Here is a 22,862-nt window from a genome sequence, read left to right as displayed (position 1 = left end):
TTTTTACTCTTCCAAACACTGATGTTTTTACTATATGTTTTTTCTTGTCATTATCACTTTGGTCTTAAGTTGGCTCCATCCTGACAAAGAGTACTTCAGCAGAGTGTAAACAGGCATGAACACAGGCAAACCCACACAGGGATGGGATGGTAGTGAAGCCCACCCCCTGCCCCCTCTGAGTCCCGCCCACAAACTGGCGACTCTGTTAAAAGAGTGATGACCATCGTTAGATACGAGCTTTGGAGATTAACCCGGACAGTACGGGGGAAAAAAGCCATAGAAATTCCCAGGTGGCAATGCAATGACGGATCACCCCAGCGGCTCCTGTGCAGCTACGTGGGATTCTCAAGGCCGAGGAGAAGCCGGGGCAGTCTGTCAGTCTCACTGTCCGTCAGGTCATCCGATAGGACCTTAATGGACCAGCTCGTACGGCATCAATCACGTGAATACCCCCCACCCCCCCAAAGTCTGCCATTTTGGGGAGTGTATTAGCTCTCTGGAGGACGTGCTTGAAGTGTTTTTTTGGCCCTTTGCGGCCCCCGAAAAAGTCCCCACCCTCATAAAATTTTCAAGGTAACCCTGCCTCAACCCCAAAAATCATTGTCCCCGGATTGTGATTAACACAAAAAAAATTTCAAATCCATTGTCCAGGCATCGTCATTAATGCGCTTGTCTGTTTTAACGGCATTCAGCAGCAAGGGATCTTGGGATTCTCTGCCCTTTTTACATCACCTAAGTCACATCGTGTGACCACTGGGTTTGATTTCAGTTTTTTAGGATAATGCAGTGCCTGCTCCATCCACCAAACCCCCCCCCTCCCCAAAGCCCAAAGCCCCCCCCCCATGGGTGAGTTAATTGTGCATCGGTATTTGTCTCATGCAACACAGAAAAAAAACTCAGCTTTCAAATTAACAACAGCAACAGGCAATAAAATCCAGTGCGTTCATACTAACAGCAAACAGAACACATGACACAATCCCACGGAGAGCGATTGTTCCAATTAGACCCTGCAGCTGGAGTTGTGGTTTTGCCTTTTTGTGTTTTTGGCACATTGGAGTTGTCATGTTTGTGTTGGCAACAGCATCATATCCACTCTAGATATCTCATATCCTTCCAAAATTAAGGTTGGGAATTTCACTAACCCTTTTGGGAATGTTGTTCAAGAATGAAAGGTTTGCTCAATAATTACACATAAAATATTAGGAGGCTCAAAAAGTAATTTTTTGTTGCATGCAATCTTTAAATTTGACTGACAACTAAATGCAGGAGTTAATAAAATGATTTTATTTAATTGTGAGTCAAAGCTCAGTGGCGTACTGTACCCAATGTTGATTGAATACAGGCCTCGTTTGTTATTTTCTCTGGTCTTGTAGCCACCTGGTGAATTAACAGATACAGTATATTTGACTCCGCTTCAGTTAAAGTATAACGGCAGCCCCCACAATTTCAGTAACACCCATGTGAAAAAGTGACCACTACCCCCCCCCCCCCCCATGACATCACCATGGCGACACACCTGGGAGCACCGCCCCCCCTTGATGAGTGGCAGACCTGATGACTCCCTGTTGAGGGCTCGTTATGAGGCCTGTGTCAGACACACATGCCGAACATAGTGTGAGCCGCGCGCGGACGCACCAAAGCCAGGCAGGCGGGGAGGAGGGCAAGCGGCCGCTGCGTGTGTGTGTGTGTGTGTGTGTGTGTGTGTGTATGTGTGTGTATATGTGGGGTGTGTGTGTGTGTGTGTATGTGTGGGGTGTGTGTGTGTGTGTGTGTGTGTGTGTGTTTCTGTGTATGTGCATACATGTGTGTGTAGAGTACCCCTGTACTCGTGTGTGTGTATGTGTGTGTGTGCGTGTATGCAGAAGTGTGTGTGTGTGTGTGTGTGTGCATGGTACTGTCCTACGTCAGGCTGTAACATGAAATCCCTGCAGTCCGTATAGGCACTCATCACCATCACATACCCCCACCCCCCATCCCCCACACTCATCACTCAGTTTTATTCGAGGTAATTCGATAAGGGGGGGGTCTGTTCTGCGGTCGGGGCGCCGTCTCGAACACGCCGGTAAGAGAGGCGAGCCGCACAACAACAGCCGCCCACCAGAGGCCCCTCCTCCCCCCCCCCAAACCCAAACGACTTCCTGTGGCTCCCAAGATTGACGAACCTCTGACATGATAAGAAGGGCCTTTCCTAGAACCCCCCCCCCCGCCTCTGCACCAAAACCCCGCCCCTCACTACCAAACAGAGGAGAGAGGGGGAAAAAAAACATCTGAATGGAATTCAAACTGAGGTTGCTGCAAGGACTTCCAAGCTCCCCGGAGAGCCATCTCTGGCTCTTTAATCTACTAGTGCATATGTTCATTCCCCCAGCTGTCTCTCAGGCTATGTATGCTATTCAGCAAATAATTATATATGATATTTATATAGGAATTTTCCTAGACAGTGACAATGATCCCAGCCCCCAAGCTGTCTCTGAACATGCTGTGGATCCGTTTACAGTTACAAATTTAAAATTATTTTTTAAAATCTCTCTTCAGTTTACAGTTACAATTTTTTTTATCTCTCAGCTGTGGTACACAGCAAAAATGTTCAGGGTAAATTTAACTCTCACAGAGTTTACCCCAGCCCAACAGGGACCTTGGGTATACAGTAAAATGCTCAGTGTTAAATCAGCTCTCACAGAGTACATGTGGTCCCTATTGAACTCATACGTTCTCTAACTGAATTAACACTGGATACTTTATTGAGTACTATATCAGAGTAAAGTGCACATCGCTGCATCAATGCTGTGATGATTCTTGACTCCAGGGAGACACTAGAATTAATCTGTAGTGTAGAGTCTAACGAAGAAAGACACTTATAATCCATATAAGGAACTTATCACACACAAAAACAAATATTTGCAGTGAAGAAGAAAGACACAATGTTCCCAGCAATGGCAATGTCATGTCATCAATTCCTGAACGACATAAAAAAAGAAAAGCAAGATAAAAAAAGTTGGATAAATGCCTCATTTCTGAAGAAGCTTCTAAGAATTTCCACGCTCCTTCTCGTCTCCTTGTGTTTTGCCACTAAACGCTGATAATGGGCCTCAGTAGGACTGTAGGAAATTCTATTCAAATTCCAATCGATGCTGTACCCCCCAGCCGAACGAAGAAACCCTCCTGGACGCAGAAGAGATCACCTCAAGGACAGTACGCTTGTATATGCATGAGTGCATGTGCACAAGTCATTAACGTGCACATGTATGCATCAGCAGTATTCAAGTCCCTGGAGTGGGGGGGGGGGGGGGGGGAGGGGTTTGTTAATGTATTTTGTATAATGCACACGTTGCAACTTTTATTATGCATCGACTCTTGTCACAATCGAACACGTGACCCCAAAAAAAGACAGCACCTAATGACATCACAGTAAAAACATACTGTGACATCATAGTAGTAGTGCAGAAATAAAGGGTCCTGGTTTTACTGGTTTTTGGGGGTGGGGGTGGAGGGGGGAGAACAGAGAGCACCTGTTAGGAGGTTAGGAGTCACGCGGTGGGGTTTTTGCAAGTCTGGTGGGATTGCACGAGCCTGAACTTCCATGGTTGGCTTGGTTGTGACTTCAGGAATTAACCCCCCTCCCACTGCAAAAAACCCACCCCAAAAAAATAATTTAAAAATCACAGCACCCTCCCTCATCTGCTCACCATTCCCTTCAGTTTCAAAGCCCGTCCAAACCGTCTGCCCCCCCCATCCCACCCCGTCCCTCCGGTCCGACCCCTGGACACCCCGCAGTGCGAACAGGGGATCAAACGAGTCCCCCGGTGGTCATCTCAAAATGGGGGGCCGTCCCAGACCTGGGCTGTGGATCAGGACAGAAAAATAAACCAGGCCGACCACATTTCCACATGTACCCCCCCCCCCCCATTCCCCCCAACCTCTTCATCAACCCTGTTCCCTTCCCTCACTACCCCCTATACACTGCCTATACACACTATACATAATGCTATACACTGCCTATACACACTATACATAATGCTATACACTGCCTATACACACTATACATAATTCTATGCACTGCCTATACACACTATACATAATGCTATACACTGCCTATACACACTATACACAATGCTATACACTGCCTATACACACTATACATAATGCTATGCACTGCCTATACACACTATACACAATGCTATGCACTGCCTATACACACTATACACAATGCTATACACTGCCTATACACACTATACACTATGTTATGTACTGCTAATTCATACTATACCTAATACCACATTCTGCTAATTCATGTTATACATAATGCCACATACTGCTAATTCATACTATACACAATTCCACATACAGCTCATTCACGTTATACATAATGCTATGCACTGCTAACTCACACTGTGGATAATGCTGCATACTTTTAACTCAGGCTATACAAAACAGTACCTACTACTAATTCACACTACACGTACAGCGGGCTCACGCAGGCAGCTACAGCAAGCCCACCCCCCCCCCCCACCCCCGAATTGTATACATTATTTATGTCCGGCAGCTTCCTAGCACAGAGTGATGACTCAGGACTGAGGGCACTTTGTGCCGGGGCCCCCGACTCCCTCGAATTCATCCCCAAAATTAATTAGAGGAAACGTGTCCACACTCCTGCCCCCGGACGCTCAGCTGGAGCTAAATTATCTGATCCGGCTGAAGGGCGCCAGGATTTACGCACCTTTATTTAAGCGGACGAGAGGTAGAGAGAGAGAGGGAGGGAGAGAGGGAGAAAAAGAGAGAAGGGAGAAGGGGGAGAGAGGGAGAGGGGGAGAGAGAGAGGGAGAGGGGGGAGAGAGCGAGTGTGTGAGAGCGAGGGAGAGAAAGAGAGGGAGGTGGGAGGGAGAGAGAGAAAGAGAGAGGGAGAGGGGGGAGAGAAAGAGAGGGAGGTGGGAGGGAGAGAGAGAAAGAGAGAGGTAGAGAAAGAGGGAGATGGAGAGAGAGAGGGAGATGGGAGGGGGGGAGTGTGATCGAGAGAGAGAGAGAGAGAGAGAGACAGGCGGGACAGCCTGTGCTCTGGGAGGAAGGCGAGTTTTAAAAAATCTGATAAAGGACACTGGCTACACAGTCAGTGCTGATTCAATTTTCACAATGCCCCCCCCCCCCTCCCCCAAAGAACAACCCACAGAACAGCAGCTTCATGATGGATTCTCACATGCAGTGACTCTATTTAGACTGCCTAACGTTGTTACCGGACATGTGAGAAGCCTCTCGGACATTCAAGTGCGCTGCATGCCCCAGACTCAGAGGGATCAATATGTCCTCTTGGCACCAGTGTCTGATTCAAAAAGCATGGCAGCTTTCATGCAGGACGGAGTATACAAAAAATTAAATAAAGCAGGTTATGTAGTGTAAATCATGTAGTTGTGATGACAATTTACTTGGCCTATACCACTCACCAAATGAAGTGTGGATGTGTGTGTGTGTGTACACGTATATAGAGGTGCAAAGTTTTTATTATATATAAACAGTATATAAAAACTGTATATAAATGAGTGAGAGAAAGATAGTTATATCTGTGTTTATTGTTCTGTATTTATTCTGTACAACCAAACCCATTCTCAGTACTTAAATTAAAGTAAATTCAGTCGATTCTCATTAGATATCTCATTAGACGTCTAAATGGGGAGAAAAAAACACCAACGTGGGGCACAGTTCATTTTTCAAAAGTTCCCTTAAAAAGCGAACAGGCAGACAGAGTGTGGGACTGCCAAAAATCCTGACACTGCTGCCCCCCTCCCACCCCCAAAAATGGAGTTATATTTGGATCTCTTGTCAAACATAAATAAATGAAGGATTCTGCCATGGTTTATTCAGGGTTTAGCTCTGGAATGAGAGCGAACGCAAAAAACGTCGCTGAAAAAAGGCAGGTCGGGCCGAGTGACGCACATTGTTCTAGAACAGTCCGAGGAGCGCGCTCGTCATTTACCGAAACTATCCTTGCTTTTTTTTTTTAAAACCGCAGATAAAGCAATCGTCTTTTGTAATGTAAAGAACATCGTGGTCCCAGAACTCAGTTCAAATGAATTACATTACAGGCATTTAGCAGACGCTTGTGTCCAGAGCGACTTACACAACTCAAGGGTACAACAACAGTTCCGAAGATATCCTAATGTTCATTTGTTTGCTGACCCTGTTTAATTTCATTAACCTCAGTAAAGACACTGGTGATGGATGCTAATTAGACAAAAGCTAGACACCATCATCACTGTCTTCCTTAATCGGTCTCCTCTGTGCTTGAGAAAACCCAGACCTTCATAATCATAATCTACACGTTTTTTTTCCCTGTTGCTATTGTTCCATCCCACATTTTTGGTCCATTTCATTGACTTGAAAATGGGCGTTTTCCCTCCGGAAAATTTACACTGTGAATTGTTTTGGGACAGCCTGATAGTAAGTGGCGGTGTGCAAATAAATAAATGAATAAATAAATAAGTGCTGTTTTATTATTTAAGTTTGATTGACTGCTTGCATGGATTGAAGCTTTGTGATAAAGCAATTTGGTGACCAAGCAGTCCAACAGAAGACTCTTTCTCTGTGAGCTTTGTAAACTAGAGAAGACCCAACAAACGTTGTTCTGATGTGCCAACCCAGTATCCATTATGGACAGCATGGTTTCACTTGCGGGTTCTGAGACAATTTTTCCATGCAAGGGAGGTCAGATTTTAATGTGCCACCACAAAATCCTCTTAATTCCCACAAGGCACTTCAAAGCTGTGAAGGAGTAGCCTTCCACTGTTGACTGACAGGACTTTGCACATGCTGAAAATGTGGGTATGTGCTGTCAGGTTTTCTTCTTGGATAAACTTCTACATAATTGGATTTATTCACCATTCTCGCGAACTGTTCATTATATTAGTGTGCGTGGTGTGCATTGCAGGTAACCTGTTCTCAGGTGAGGCTAATTGCGGTCCTATTTAAGATCAGCTGTGTTAACGATGACGTCATCTTTTTGCAAGTAAGATTGGGCAGTGTTGTCGCTGCCCCCCCCCCCTACTCCGCTCTCTCGTTGTTTCTCGTAAATTGGCCAAACAATTGTGATACAATCGTTCCCCCGACCCCCAGCGAAAGACAGAGAGTGAGCAGAACAGCATGACACAAACTGCGACAGAATAACCAAACTGCACTAATAAAAAAACGCACGGATGGTATCAGAGTAGCCTTCCACGCGACGCGTGTCCACGCAGCGCAGACGTGACATTGCAGTGGGACATTGACGTAACCAGCAGGGCTCGGAAACGGTTGGGCAGACCACTGAAACCGTCCGGTTCGACTGCACAGAAGCCACCGACGCTAATGGTGCACCTGCCACTTGATGGATACGCTGCACTAAACCACAGCGCAGCAACACGGACAACAGTATCGCAAACGCGGAAAACAAACAAGTAAGTTTACCTTTATAAATGATACATAATTTATGAGGACACGTCCAAATACGTAGGCAGTGCGAGCCCAGTTTATATCAATGCCGGCAAACGTGCTCGATTTGTTTACGCCTGTATATCTGACGAATTATCTAGTTGATACGTAGCACAGTGTGGAACTAGACTGTAACAGTGTTCATCGTAGACACGCGTTGACCTGACAAGATTACCGAATGCCAGTAACACTGATATGAACAATAAAGCTATGTAATTGTAAGTCCTGAAGCGTCTAATGCCAAATAGATTCGAATACTAAAATCAGTTTCCACCAAGATCTCGATGACACTTTCCCACCCGAACAATCTCTACAACAGAGTCAAACAAACACGTAAATAAAATCAACAAGGATAAAATCACTTAACTTGGATAAACTCAACTTCTCACCGGAAAGGCGCACAAACCAAAACCGCACTTCAGGAAACCACCATATTTGTATGGCTTTTGTTGCGTTTGTTTGTGACCCAGTGGAATATTCATAATTCATTACCGCGGGCACTCAAGCCAATTAACATAGCCAATCAATAATGAATAAGCCTCTCACGTGGATTTGTGGGAATTAAGCTTTTTAAAATACAGGATGGAGGGTGTAATTTCCTTGGTAATGTAACTCAAGCAGTCAGTATGACAGCCCAAATTATTGCTCAAATCAAGGCAGGGAAACATACGTCAGGTTTTTAGCCGCTTACTTTTGGGTAAATAAAACTTCATATTTGGCAGGCTAAGTGCCCATGTTTTACATGGAAGGAGGCCTAGTTGGTGTGTGTGTATGTACGGTCTGTTGCACAGCAACAGAGTTTGTGTTTTACTTAAAAGTACTTAACTCCATCTCACAATCCAAATATATTGTTAACCTCAATATTATCCTAATCTAATTCTAACTGTGCACACCTGCTGATAACATCTATATTACTTCTATGTTACTGTGCCCAGTTCATAGATCATATGTACTACTACACTACACTGATGGTTTTAAAAATCACTGAGTCATGTACAGATTTTGGAGGCCAAGTTAGTGCATATTAGATGGCTGGAAGAAAAACAACTTGGATTGAAAACCTATTAAAGACGGCCGAACTCTGAACGATTTAGATGGGCTAATGTGTAGATGAAGTATTCCCTGGGGGGTCTGAGTCAGTAATGCATGGCAGGACACTCTCCCGGAGATCCAGTGTGAGCGAAATGAGACGTCCAACTGCCACCGCTCTGCTGACCTCATCGCGTTTGCGATGGAGAAAATCAATTCACCCCCCTCCCCCCTCCCCGCCCTGGTTTTCCTTAAAAAATGATCATTGGAAATTCTATCCGTCTTATGTAAAAAATCATTTGCTATGCTGTCTACCAATCCCCCCACCCCCTGTTTTGGGCAGGAATTCCTCCCCAAAGGTTCGGTCCAGCGTTTCAACGTGCCTTCCACCTGCAATCGACTTCCGCCACATTCTTTTGCTATTCGCACCACGTAAGTTTAGATTTCAGGTCTTCATCCTGCCTGAATTCACACATGCGATGGCACCTTACACCTTAAAGGGTTAAAAGCAGTCTAATCAGATTATGTTTTAAAAAGCGATCCCCACCAGACCACAGTGAATCCTTGTGCGAAAACCTGCTGCAAACTTATATTTTGTGTTCATCAAACGAGAACAGAAATAATTTAACTGTCTGCTCCACGTAGTCGTTCATATATCGAGAGTAAGAAGTGAAAATGAAACATTAAGGAGTTTTAGCGGATGCTAAAGAGCTAGCAGAACCGTAATATCTCACGATGGGAGCCTGGGTAATTTCCTGCACACCCTGTATGTTATCATTCCTGTGAGGACAGCGTTGGGTTTAAGGCCGACCGCCTCTCATCCAACTGCACCGCCCCCCCCTTCCTCTTCCTCATTTCTAAGAAAGAAAATCAATCCTTATTTGTTTGGTCATGGGCCACCGGATGTGGTTCGAGACCACTTACACGGCAGAGAGAGAAAGTCTGAGATACTGTACCGGTATCGCCAGTGTTTGGCAAAATGGCAGTTTGAAAGGACCGCTACAACTCAATCGCTCGCTCGCGCGTACACACTCTCACACACACACACACACACACACACACACACACACACACACTCACTCACTCACTCACTCACAGAAGCACGCACACACACTTTACAGCCATATACAGTGAGCCAAAGCTTCCCACATCGGTGCTGACGTCAAAGGGATCGCTAGGGGTTTCTCAAGATATCCATATTAAAACAAGATAACCGTCTCATGGGCTTTCCTGTCCTGAGGCACATTGGAGGCCCACAGTGGGGAGGAGAAAGCCTTTCTGACTTAAAAATTTTTTTTTGCCTTTGTAATGTCCGAAATATACTTTGATGGTATAATTGAATAGGTTTTTCAATCAATCAATCAATCAATCAATCAGTAAATCAAAAGTTTGTCTTAAACTGGGCATGTTGAGGCCACTCTGAAGTGATGGGAAATGAAGGAGGAGGCCATTTTGACGTTAGCACTGGGCCGGGTGCGTCTCTGTTTGACGGACAGCGGCTCTTCCAGTGTGACGGGTGTCAAGCTTTGCTTTCACATACGATCTGTAGGCAGCCTGTCAGACCTGCCAACTGTAGAAATGTAAAAAAAAGGCATTTGACTGTTTTATACTGTTTCTTATATACAGCAGTGCACATAAGCAGCTACCTGCATTTTTGGTCGTAAAAAATAATCGGACGAGAGGAACACCCCATTTTAACGAGGTGCTGACTAGCAGAGCGTACTTTAAAAGGGGGAAAAAAAAGTCCCACGCTCCTCTGGTCTAAGTGTGCGTTTTATTTTACCAACATTCCAACATTACTTCCCTTCGCCCGGGTCATAAAAAAAAACAGAATTAGTCGCAGCTACTGTACTGCACGCCTGCGTTTTCGAGAGAATGTTGTTTATTTTTCATTGTATTTTTAAAAGTACAGCTGAATGCTGGGGGGGGGCGATGTGGACGCACGCTCTTTCTGAGAGAGTAAATCACTCGCTGCGCTGGGGGGGCGGCGGGGGGCGATGGGGGGGGAGCAATAAGGGGTTTTGGGGGTTCTTTTTCACTGGCTGTGCGGAGAACGCAGAGGTGCGAATCCCCAGCCCGGTCCCTCATCGCAGCATCCAGCGTGCGGGAGTGTGACCTTTAACCCCACCCCCCCCTGCATTCCGCTCCGTCACGGCGTAGCTGTCCGCCCCATGCAGCGACCGGGGGTTGGGGGGGGAGGTGGGGGGTTTCAGATATTCCCCTCGTGGCCCGCGCCAGCGACCGCACACCGACACACGGTCAGGGGCCCACCCCCCCCAAAATAAAAGGAGCGACCGCAGCATTGAAATGAAGCTGCAGCTTCTCGGCTGCGATGTTGTTTTTTAACCGCACGTTTTGTAGCTTGCCATGAAACCTGGCAGCGTTTACTAGGTCCCTGTTTTTTTTATTTTATTTTATTTTTTACGAACCCCCCTCAAGACATGGACGATATTGAGCTTGACGATGGATCCTCGTTTCTCGTAGGTAAATGGTGAGCCTGGTTTGGCTGGGCTGAATGGCCTCCTTACATTGTTATGCAGTTGAAGTTCTGGTGGTGTTCAGAGTCTGTAGAAATGCTAGAGAAACTCAACTCTGCTCTACTCTCTCGGCTGTGAAACAATGAATCTGTACTTTTTACAGAACCTGCAGGGGGCACAATGAAGGTTTAACCCTTTGAGGAGTAGGCTTTTTGGAATGTTATTTTTTCCAAAATTCTACATCAGCGTTCCAGAACTCCATCGCATTCAATTACCAGCAGTGATTGTTACATCAGCAGTAGAATGTTCAGTCAAGAACGTTCTAATTGCATATTTTGCGATCTTCCAACTTTAAAGGGGTTTTGATGATTCCAAATCCCATTGAGACCTGTTAGGGGCATGGTTTGGCAATGGGGAGGGCTTACAACAGGTCTGTACGCTGTACAGCACTGGCCATAAATAACAAGGCAGTGAAAATGAATGGCCCCCTTTTTATTGTCCAGCGAGATAGAGACAGTTCAGATCTGTTGCCCTCCGTACACAACTTAATTAAACTGGGCAGCAGCCAAACCTGTGTTTATTGGCTGACTGGAACCTACTGGACTCAAAGGTCCAGTCCACCCGCCTGGAGGCACGTACTGTGTTCCTGTTTCCATTTTTGGATCTATATTTTTAGCGTTGACCGGCCCTAAATAATTGTGGAATGTTTTTTTTTTTTTTTTTCCATTCAAAAGAAAAAAAGTGGGGGAAAGACACAAAAGACCGGAGTCCCTTATTCCAAATAAAAAGCTCAATTTTTTGTCTCCCGGAGAGCTGGGAACTGGTGAGAAACGAGGGGAACGGGGCCTTTAATTATAGCCGAACTTCTCCCCGTTTTCCCTATTCAAAGGCAGCCGTAGTGGAGGAGTGCTTTTAAGGCCACCGTCACATCACAATTTCACCCAAAAGGGACCGTTTTCTACCCCCAAGTGGAAAGCATGCCATTTTAGGCCACTCAATAATTCGATTCCGTTCACCCTGAAATGTGGAAATCTTTTCACAGGAGGTTGCGATACAGGTCAGACAGCGGGGAAATCTGGAAATATCTTTGCCAATAACAATGGCAAGAGTTGTTTGGTGGACACGCACAAAAAATAAAAATAAAAAACAGCACTGTAAGTTAAGAGAGTTCAATAGCAGTTGACCTAGTCATTAGATTCTTTTGACAGGTCCTGAATGTATCCGCTGTATAACCGCTCCACATGTGATAAAACCATGACTGTATTTGGCCTTCATTACAACTTGATTTTTCAAAAATCAAATTGATGGTGGTTCACTCGTACACAGCTAAAACAAATCAAAGCACTGTGTTCAAAATGCCAGCAGTCGATGAAAGGTCTCTGCCACCAAATGAGTACTCTTACAACAAAGTCGTTGTCTGTATTTTTCTTTTTTTTTTTTTTTTAAATTTCCTATTATGTTAGAGACTATTTCAGGAAGATTGGGGGAGGTTGAAGCTTATGACCGTCCAGCACTAAATGGATCTTCCTGTTGCTGCTCAAGGGAGCCATTTTAGAGTTTAACTGTTTCGACATCCTTTCTTCTTGCGGGACTGTTACTGTAACTCTGAGAACCTTTAAAAAAAAAAAAATTAAAACAAAAAACGGCCTGTTATGCTGCCAACTCTTCTGAGTGCAAAAAAAGGGGTCAACTCTGATTGCCTTACAAAAGTTTTTTTTTTTTTTTCGTAGAAAGCAGTCGCACATTTTGGGAATGAGCTTAATCTTTCCATTTTTCCTTCCTTTTCTCGGGCAGTGCAGTGTCATAAAATTTCTGTTCTTACTAGGTAAAGAAAAAAGAAATACAAGCACTTCTGTGGCATTTGGAAAGTGTCAAAAAAAGGTGAAAATCATTGTGACATCAGTCGTGACATCAGTCGTGTCGTGACACTGTTCTTACTATGTGAACTGGACTTGATGTTCACGGCTACGGATAACTGTTGCATAATGAGTAGTACTGTACCTCATTATGACCTGAGTTTTGTAGTTCTCCAGTGACCTTCGATATTGTACGTCGCTTTGAATAGATAAAAGCGTCCGCCAAATAAATGCAACGTAAATGTAGTGGGGTCAGGCTTTTATGTGAAACGGTTCTGTTTAAAGGTCGGTGCCCACATTAGAGATGATGTTAGCTGGTTGAACCTGCTGGTGAGCTGAACACACTGAAGTGCACGTGTTGGCCGACCCCTGGACAGCAGCCCTGTTTCACTGGAGCAGAAACGGTCATGTTTACCCTGAAATACCGCAGCCAGAACCCGCAGCGTTTAAAAAATAATAAATTTTAACGCTCACTCCGAACGAGGCAGACCAGCCGTGCTCGCATACCTTAAACATTCCGCGCTAGAAAATAAATATTCCACCTTCCAAAAAAACCGTGCACAGGGTCCGCTCTGCGGGGCTTGGAGCAGCACCGCTGGCTGAAATCGTTCTGTCGCTGTCTCTCCGACACGGAAACTACAAAAAAAAAAACGCTCTCCCCCCCTCCCCCCCTCCCCCCCCCACATCAGCATCAGGTAATAGACAAAATACACCTTTGGCAATCGATGACACTCATCTCTTCAAAAAAAAAATGCAATATTACAGTCGGAGAGAGGGTGGTACCTTAAAAACATATCAGTGGCACTTCAACAGCTAGAGGGACTCAATCAGTTGAAAAGTGCAATACAATACCAGATTGCATCAGAACCCTGTCCATACAGGTAATATGAGTAAAGGGGAAGCTGCTGATGACTTGAGCTGGTGCGTTCGGGATCTGCGCTTCCATCTCGGCCTTCTCCAGAGTACGAGTGGCTCCTGCTGTGGCCTAACTTGACCAAACTGCCTTATGGAAATGGCATATACTGCAATATAATTGTCATAAAATATATGATTAGTATCGGAAAAGATACTGAAACTCTTCGCAAATGTATGGCCAATTATACAACTGATTACTGTTTTCAGATACTGCATTGTATACATAAAGTTTTTACATTTTTTTATTTATTTAACCCGGTGGTCCTACTGAGTACCATGGTCCCTTTTTGCAGAGGAACCCTGCCCATATACCAACAATAAATACAGTTCTTAAATATATACATTTCTGCTTAAGTATATTTACAATTTTCCCAAAAACAGTCCATATATATTTACAAAATATATCGCAGCATATTCCATTGGGATGATGATCTGGCTCCGCCCCCTTTTCGGCCTACATCTCCCTGGTGCCTCTTTAGGCTTTCAGCTCCATTTGCTCTCATCAGTGTACCGCAACTTTCGGGGGGCCCCCCCTGTCTCACTGTTTTTTAACCCTTCAGGGGTGTAGGATCACAGACACGCCATTTAGAATGTTCTCAACTGAACATTCCAAATGCTGGTGTAGCAGTTGAAAGCGACAGAGTTCTAGAACACTGGCTTAGAATTTTGGATTTAAAAAAAAAAATGGCTGACTGAACTGCAGGCCTTTACGGGGGTTACTGCACCCAGGGCAGTGTTCCCCCTCCAGCCAGTGCAGGATTCTGGACGGCCAACGGAACGCGTCCACGTCGCTTCCATTGTGGAGATTTCGGGTGGTGTTGGCGGTTTCCTCCAGCGTGGAGCTGGGCGATCTTCCATTTCCTGTCCAGCCCAAGACCGCCTACAGACTGCCTAAGAGCCCTGTTTTATATCTCACCTGGTCTAATTACGATTAAAGTATCCATTTTGTCTTGCGCCACTGACTTTTTTGAAGTCCTTTCCAATCCTCCGATCCAGGCGCACGTAGAGCCAGTATTCGCCTTGCGGGTCATAACCTCCAGGGTCATCCATCTTGGTGTTAATGTTCAGTTTGCTACTGTTTCATGCAGTTTTTTTTTTTTTTTTTACTGATGGAGGCTCACGGCACTGGCAGCCTCCCCAGTCCACGGCTTATATCGGCACCGAGGGACAGATATCCTTCGGTCTCAAGTTACTGAGCAAAACTTTCCCTTGTCCGACACGACAAGATGGAAAAATCAATTCCCGCCGTTATTTTTGGACGCACATATCCTTGGATTTAAATCGTTGAGTAAATGGTCCCAATTCAAATATTAAAACATAAAGACATCAGGCGAAAAAGCGGAGTTTCCCGAATTTTCTGGGCTAGGTCTAAAATAATTGTTTTCAGACAGGGTTGCTAACTCGCATGTTAGCAGGGATGCCAGTTATTTCAGTCAAAAATGGTTTTCCCTGTGTGGGACGTCCTTCAGCTCACCCTCTTGACTATAAGTGCTGTCACTGCTGTGAACTCTTTTAATCCCCCTTCTGAGGGGGGGGGGGGGTGTTTGAGACAGAAGCCCTTTGACTGTGCGCTTGTTGACATGAAGTAGATGACCACAGAATTCATGGGAACTGCCAATCTCTGTGCTCTCCTATGTGACATAAAAAAAGCAGCAGGAGCCATTTTAAACAGGCCAGCTACTTCCACAGTGAAGGTTTGCACCTCTTGTCCTCTTTTTTTTCCTCACCAACTCCTCAGAAAGGCTTGAACTTGAGGAAGAATGCTATTGTTTCCTCCTGCAGGTCCATAAAACCAAAACCTGAGTGGATTTTCCTCTTGGCTCTGAATGTGCGCCCGAAGTCAGTCAGTCAGTCAGTCAGTCAGTGTCGGGCTTCTGGTTCTGGAAACAATCCAGCCATTCATCCACCTTTCTGTCACCCTTGCTAGCCCCTCTCTCCATCTCTCTCACTCCTCTCTCTATCCCCCTCTCTCTGTTTTTCTCCCCTCTCCTCCTCTCTCTCTCTTCTACTCTCTCCCTCTCTTTCCTTCTCCATCTGTCTCTCCCCCCTCACTCTTCCCCCTCTCTCTCTCTCCCTCTCTCCCCCCTACCCTCTCCCTCCCTCTTTCTCTCCTCCTCCTCGCTCTGTCTCTCCCTCTCTCTCTCTCTCTCTCCCTCCCTCTCCTCCCCCCCCCGTCACTCTGGACAGGCAGGGTGGGAGCTCCTCTCCTCCGACCCGATAGGCTCCTCTCTGTCCTGCCTCGGGCCTTCTCCATGTTGACTGCACCCCTCTGCCTAGGGGCTGGCCTGCACCCCTCACCCTCAATAGAGCCCTCTGTTCAGCCTGCCCTGTCCTCCCGGCCCGGATACAAAGCCCCCCACCCCCCATCACAGGGGCGCACTGTCTCTAATCAAATCCATAAACCCATCTATCTCCTAGCTTCTAACCCCTGCAACGGCCTTTCAGTTGATATCGCTGTCCCCTTAAGACTTTTCCCAAGCCTTTTTTTTTTTCTAAAGTTTCAATTGTTTGAATTTTTTTTTTTTGAATTTTATTCTATTGCTTTTTATGCGCCGTTCATTTATCTTCATTATAATTTCTAATATCTCTTGTTCTTAAATTCCTGCTGATATTTAAAATTCTCTTGGAGTACTTTTATTCTGCAAAGCACTTTGCTGTACTGCTGGAAGGCTGCGTTAGAAGCAAAAAATACTATTATTATTATTTCCTTTGTGCAGCCTGACTGGTAAAAAAAAAAAAAGCTCTGATACAGCTTTACATATTCAAATGAGTCTTCAGGTGTTCAAGATACAGCATCACATGCAGCTCAGATCAGATCACATGTCCTTACTTAGCACATCCTGAGCTCAGCAGCTGAGTCGTGCTTGCAGAATCGTGAGCAGACGTCTGCCTCTTGCAGGAACACTGCAGTCGCAGTGGAATTCAAGGCCCATTCATTTAGCAAGTGCTGATAAATGTTTTATTTTTTTTGGAAAGGTTTACTTTTCAAGGTACGGTGCCAAAAAAAAAGAAATGGTCCGGAGTTTTGGCAGTTTTGTTCCGTTACAGATATTAAGCCAAACCTGCTTGCGATCACCATCGAACAAACTGGGGACTTTGAGAACGCTGGCCACACGATAGCACGATAGCACGATAGCAGGTGTGTTGGTCTGACACAGTCCTGCTGCCATAGCGACGGAGAAGGTAGTGGGCAGGGAGGACCAGGGCAAAGCTGGGAGAAAAACAAGATGAGGGATTTGAAAACCGGTCCAGTCACAGGCCCCTCTGGGGTGACAGGGGCATGGGAAGTTTGGGAAGGGGGTGGGGAGGCAGGGGTGCCACCCATGACCTACTTCTAAGCGCTCTGGAGCATTTCTAAAATTCCACAGGCCGCTGGAGAGGATGTTTATCTGCTTCATCTGCTGTGAAACGCTCTGCTGACACACACTCACACTCACACACCACACACACACACACACAAGCATATACCACACACTCACTCACACACACACACACACAAGCATATACCACACACTCACTCACACACACACACACACACACAAGCATATACCACACACTCACACACCACACACACACACAAGCATATACCACACACTCACACACCACACACACACAAGCATATACCACACACTCACTCACACACCACACACACACTCACATAAATACACACACCACATACACAGACAGCACACACAAACAAACCGCACACACACCGCACACTCACACACCACACCACACACACTTACACAAAACACACTCACTTACACACACCCCACACACACTACACACACACTTACTCACTCACACACCACACTCCCACACATGCAAACATCACACACATACATACACACTCACACACACACACACACATTCACACACACCACACACACACATGCCACACACGCACACACGTGGCTCGTGGACCCACTGCTCGCTGGCACCTGGGCCCCCCCCGGCCCTGAAGAATGGCCTTTTATTCGGGGGCCCCCACCAGCAGTCTGGCCTCTGAACGTCCGACCGAAGGAGATGCTATCGGGGAGGGTGCGAGGCGACGCTCGCAGAATTTCGCTTTTCTGTCCCGGCGAGGGCCGTCCGCCTCACTCAGCAGAGAGCTTTTTTTTTCCGGCAAAAAAAAAAAAAAAAACCGAAAGTGCCTTCGACTGAGGTGTTTGCTTTCGAGTTTCAACCAGCTGAATAATTACGGACAGATGTGCTTTCTGTTTATATGAAGGTGTGCGGTGGTCTGCAAATCACAGAAACAGGACCCACTACTTATTATTTCAAATATTATTTATTGCATAGAGCAAGAAGTATCTTCCACGAGGGCATGTGTGGGTGACCGACTTCGTATAAGCTGATGGCGAAGTGGACTGTTTCAATGAGATTCACAGATTTAAGCTTCATTGGCTAAGCCTGCATTATAGTTAGGACATATTCTCAGGATGAGCCTAGAACAAAACGAACCGAGCTGATGCACACTGTGTTCGGCAGTAATATTACGTTTCATTTAGCGCTAACTGAAATCCATAGGTACAATACCCCTAGTCATAGTTCAAGACAGCGGACAGTTGGTAAATATATCTATGTTTCTAGCGTCCGTAGCTGAACTGAAACGGTGTTGCAAACCTGGAATGCGCGTGCGGAAGCTGGTGGAACGTCCTGCTGCACATACGTCACAAAACGCAAAAAAAAAAAAAAAAAAAAACCGCCGGAACGAGACAGACGCGCGACAAACCGCATATCGTTCATTCAAACGGGGAAAACCCCTTTGTACAAAAGTAAACCGATTCTGACCGATTCGGTTGTAGCTTTTAATTACACCGTGGAGAATTCCGTTGAGACGGTTCGCGAGCTGTGAAAGTCAAATGATGCGCGAATGACAAACGACATTGGGGAGGGGAAACTAAGTATTTCAGTAAAGAATCTCAGTTGAAGGCCTACAGTGTTTTAACAACACGGATTCCCAAACTGACCCGTACAGTTCTGGTAAATTACGCCCTAGTCCCGTAGAGACTAATAATGAGTTCTCGTGGGCTAACTAGACAAACAACTGGACGCTTGAATTTAAATAGCAGATGGCAAGAGCAAGGAATTTCAAACCGCCCTCAGCAAGATACAGTCTGCCAGACCACACCAATACTGCGATAAAGACCTAAAGGTCCCATTCAGTGGACAGCCAGGAGGGGAGAGAGTAGCGCTCTCCCCTGTATTTACAGTACCCATGTGATTCTATGGAGCTTGTGCGATTGTGACCCGGAGTCACAAACAGTGAGGTGAGAAATACAGTCAAACGAGAAGGCGAGCAATATGACGCAGCATGACAAATTGCCATAGGGTCACACACCGATAGACTGAAACGGATCGATAACCAATCAGAGGGAGTCCACAAACTGCCTCATTGATGGAAATGCATAGGCGATAATCAATTGGCGGAATCAAGCGTATAGATCAGCAAAGCTGTAGATCACGGGGGAAGGGGGCTTGGAAGCATAAGCTGTAAATCAATGAGGCCAGCTGAGACCTGAGTCATTGGGCCCGGGGAGGTGGGTGTGGGGGGGTGGGGGGGGGGGGTGGTTACGCGACCCTGATCCTGCAGCCAACCCAGAGCCGTTTCGGGTTTTTTGCTGTTTCATCTGAGCGTGACCGCTCGCAGTCTTGGCCAATCGGAGCCTGAGGCTGAGTGGTGAAATGCTGTGAGCCTCCAGCAGCTGGTCACCAGCATTCATTAAGCCTCACGAGCAACACAACACCGCTACGTTGGTTGGAGCAAAAACCAGACGCGGCTCTGACACAGCAGGATCAGGATTATTCCTGCATTGGGAAACGCCGGGACGGGACGGGACGGGGGGGGGGGGGCTCTGAAGCCCTGGTTCTGGGGATCAATTAAAACAGGTGATTACACCTATAACGCCCCGCACTGCTGGTTTCTCGGCAATGAATCATTTTTTTAAGGGCTGTGGGGCGCTAGGCTATTCAGTGAGTCATCTCAAACAGCCTTGGGGCTTTTCAAAAAAGGCACTGACTGGAAGCTGGACCAGACGGTAGCGCCAACGCAATACTACATGCTGTAGTCTGACAAAGCAGTCGGCTTGTTCTGTAATTTCCTGAAGTTCTGTATGTATGTATGTATTTATTTATTTGAAATTAATCTATGTGCGAGTAGAGAACTGAAATTACACTTGTCAGCCTTCAACGGTACTAAATTGAAAGAGTAAAACATTTGGCCGCTTTCCCGGGATTTAGACACATATTCCAAGCTTGACTCGCGAAGGACTCTCTTAAATACGAGTGCCTCTCAGGAGTAATAACCTGTAACTACAATGCCCAGGTTCCCATGCGCAGATGTCCTTAAACACAGTCAAAGATGAACCTTGACACACCATGCTTTTACATGTGATACACGTTCTCTCACCACACCCGAAATTGACATTTTCACTAGACTTGCAGGAAAAAAGGTTTGGCAAAAGCAACTCGTACCATATCAGACAGGGCCAAGCGTAATTTAAAAACCTTTTCAGAGTACATTGGCCATCACACGAATGGTTGACCGTATTCATGCGCTTGGTCTTTCACCAACTACGAGAGGGGCGACATGGCTCAGGAGGTAAGACTGATTGTCTGGCAGTCGGAGGGTTGCCGGTTCAAACCCCACCCTGGGCATGTCGAAGTGTCCTTGAGCAAGACACCTAATCCCTAACCCCTAACTGCTCTGGCGAATGAGAGGCATCAGTTGTAAAGCGCTTTGGATAAAAGCGCTATATAAATGCAGTCCATTTACCATGAGAGGTAAAACATTTGTGTTAACTTTACCTCTTTGTCTGTTACTCAGCATGGATCTTATTTTATTGCACTTAATTTTGTTTTGCATTTACATTTGAGAAATCGTATTCAAATCAGGTAATCAGTTATGCCGCTGAGCTGATTAATTACATGTGACGCCATGTGACACGCACGTCTTGTGACTCTCCAATCTCTTTGTTTTTGCTTCTCGGACGCGGAATAACAATGCGTCTCTGGTTTCATACTCGTTATTACAGTAGACACCTTTTTCAAAAAAAAAAAAAAAAAAAAATCTGAAGGTGTGTTACCACTTTGAAGATGATGTGGTGGGGGTGGGGGGGCGTATTTATAGCAGTTTGAAAAGGTATTTTACATTCTGTTGATGGGACAATCTACAGTTTAATAATTTGAATAGCAGTAACACAACTGTAATTAATATGAATAATTATGATTACAACATACAAAAAAGCTGAATAGTAATTACAACAATAATAATAACAACAATAATAATTAATAAGAATAATAATAACAAGAATAAGAAGAATCATTATCATTATTATCATCATTATTTGCTCGCAAGGTATGATAGCATTTGTATGACGTTGTTTGTCCTGCTCGCGTGACAATTTTCTATAAGCAATGTATCAAGAATAGGTAAGCCTACAACGAACATTTTTATTACTGCGGAGCCGCATTTGCAGTGCTCTGGAAATCTCGTCACATTTCACGCGTCCAAAAAAAAGGCTTCAGCAATACGCTAGCGTGACCCACCTGGAAGTTTTTATGCGTTATTGCGCTTGTTTAATAAATGCTGCGCGCACGACGCAGTGACAAGTCGTTGCAACATCCAGGTAGGAATACAGAATCATGCTGAAGATGTCACTAAATAAGCGAGCAGTGATTTAAAGTCAGTGAAAATGCACACGAATCCCCCCCTTTAACCCACTTTAGTGCCCCATACAGGAAGTAATTGGTGCCTAGAATTTGGTAGGATGTTGAGAACCCCAGAAATGTCCCGTTAGCCTACTTATTTCAGAAACCGGAGTACTTTACCTTTGCGTCAACCTCCTCCCCCTCCTGGATTTCGTTCACCTCCGCATTCTGCTCCTCGGTCGTCACATCTTCCTCTGCCCTGCCGTCCTGCCTCGTCGAGATCGATGCTCCCATTATGAAAACCGCAACCTTGTTCTTTTTCCTTCCCGTCCGGGGTGTACGGTTGCAAACCGCGTCAACGACAAGGTATATCCAACGACCAAAAGCTATCTACGGACAGCTCCGGGGGTAGTCTGGCTCTCGAGTGATGCAATCGGTGTCCCTGCAAACTCTTTTAGAAAACCACCTCCCCTCGCAATCACATGTACGGGACACAGGCACGCCTTGCAGCATCAACTGATGAAGGAAAAAAAACGACCTGGATGGACCAACGTCTCTTGTCAGACCAGCAAACGTAGGCTGCACAGAGCACGGCTATTTAGAGGGACCGATAATTAGACGGAGCTGAAACGCAGGCAAACGAACTTATGTGCGCATCACCGGCTGCAGTAAACACATTCTTCCTCTCCCCCATTAAATGTGGGATTCTCAACGCCGTCTCAGCGTCTGAGGAGAGACTGTCCTGTATACGCACTTTAAAAGTTTATCTTACGCAACAGACCCGACGACAGAGGAGATAACATCTCATTTAACAGTGCATCATCGAAGCCGTTGGTAGGACAGAACAGCGGAGACACTGATAACAAGAGTCACAAAATTGCAGATCAAGTGCGAATAGGCCACATTCGTTGCATTTGACTTTTTTAAACTGAAAAGTAAAAGGAAGCTATGATAGATTATTAATTTGTTAATGACATTCATCAGAGGTGAAAAATAAAATGAACAATCCCATTCACAAAGCACAGATTCAACTGACAATCACTCAAATCTATTAAATGAACTATGACAAAATGTACAAAATAAATTTAATAATGTTTTTTTTTCAAATATAATATAAAAACAGTCTATACTCTCAGTTAAAATGCCGACTCATAATCCTAACAATGCTAAGCGTGGAGGGCCATTGTGAGAGTGATCGCGGTTATTACTAACGCCAAGTTAGATCCTCAGAACGGGACGTGGTCCAATATTTGATTTCGTCTTCGTATGTCGTATGTGGGATTCCGTGGTGGCCCAGAGTAAATATAATTTCAGGCGAACCCGCGTCCTGCTGAGGATACAGGTGCAAAGAACATAATATGATCACACACAATTGCATCACTGATATTGTGTTAAGTACCGTTGTTTCTCTGCTGTTGTGGTACCCTCGGGGATAAGAGCTAATGAGAATTCAAGATGAAGCGGCATCAAGAAGGAC

General features: G+C 45.5%; 1 protein-coding gene and 1 long non-coding RNA gene across 4 annotated transcripts in view; one reads left to right on the top strand and one right to left on the bottom strand.

The window, feature by feature from the left end:
* akap12b (A kinase (PRKA) anchor protein 12b) overlaps positions 1-21,860 on the bottom strand; it is a 49,180-nt gene extending 27,320 nt beyond the window's left edge. The window contains exon 1 of the mRNA XM_064340512.1: positions 21,566-21,860. Within this exon, the coding sequence (XP_064196582.1) occupies positions 21,566-21,679 (114 nt within the window). The 5' untranslated portion in view covers positions 21,680-21,860. The remainder of the gene's footprint in view (positions 1-21,565) is intronic.
* Positions 6,957-22,862, top strand: part of LOC135257614 (uncharacterized) — a 48,457-nt gene continuing 32,551 nt past the window's right edge. For all 3 annotated transcript variants that reach the window (XR_010330689.1, XR_010330691.1, XR_010330690.1), the window contains exon 1: positions 6,957-7,421. This is a non-coding gene — a long non-coding RNA (uncharacterized LOC135257614). The remainder of the gene's footprint in view (positions 7,422-22,862) is intronic.

Source organism: Anguilla rostrata, chromosome 6, assembly GCF_018555375.3.
Source record: "Anguilla rostrata isolate EN2019 chromosome 6, ASM1855537v3, whole genome shotgun sequence".
In the NCBI taxonomy this organism is placed as follows: domain Eukaryota; kingdom Metazoa; phylum Chordata; class Actinopteri; order Anguilliformes; family Anguillidae; genus Anguilla; species Anguilla rostrata.
The sequence above is the reverse complement of the archived record's forward strand: the minus strand, read 5'-3'. Positions and strand labels throughout refer to the sequence as shown.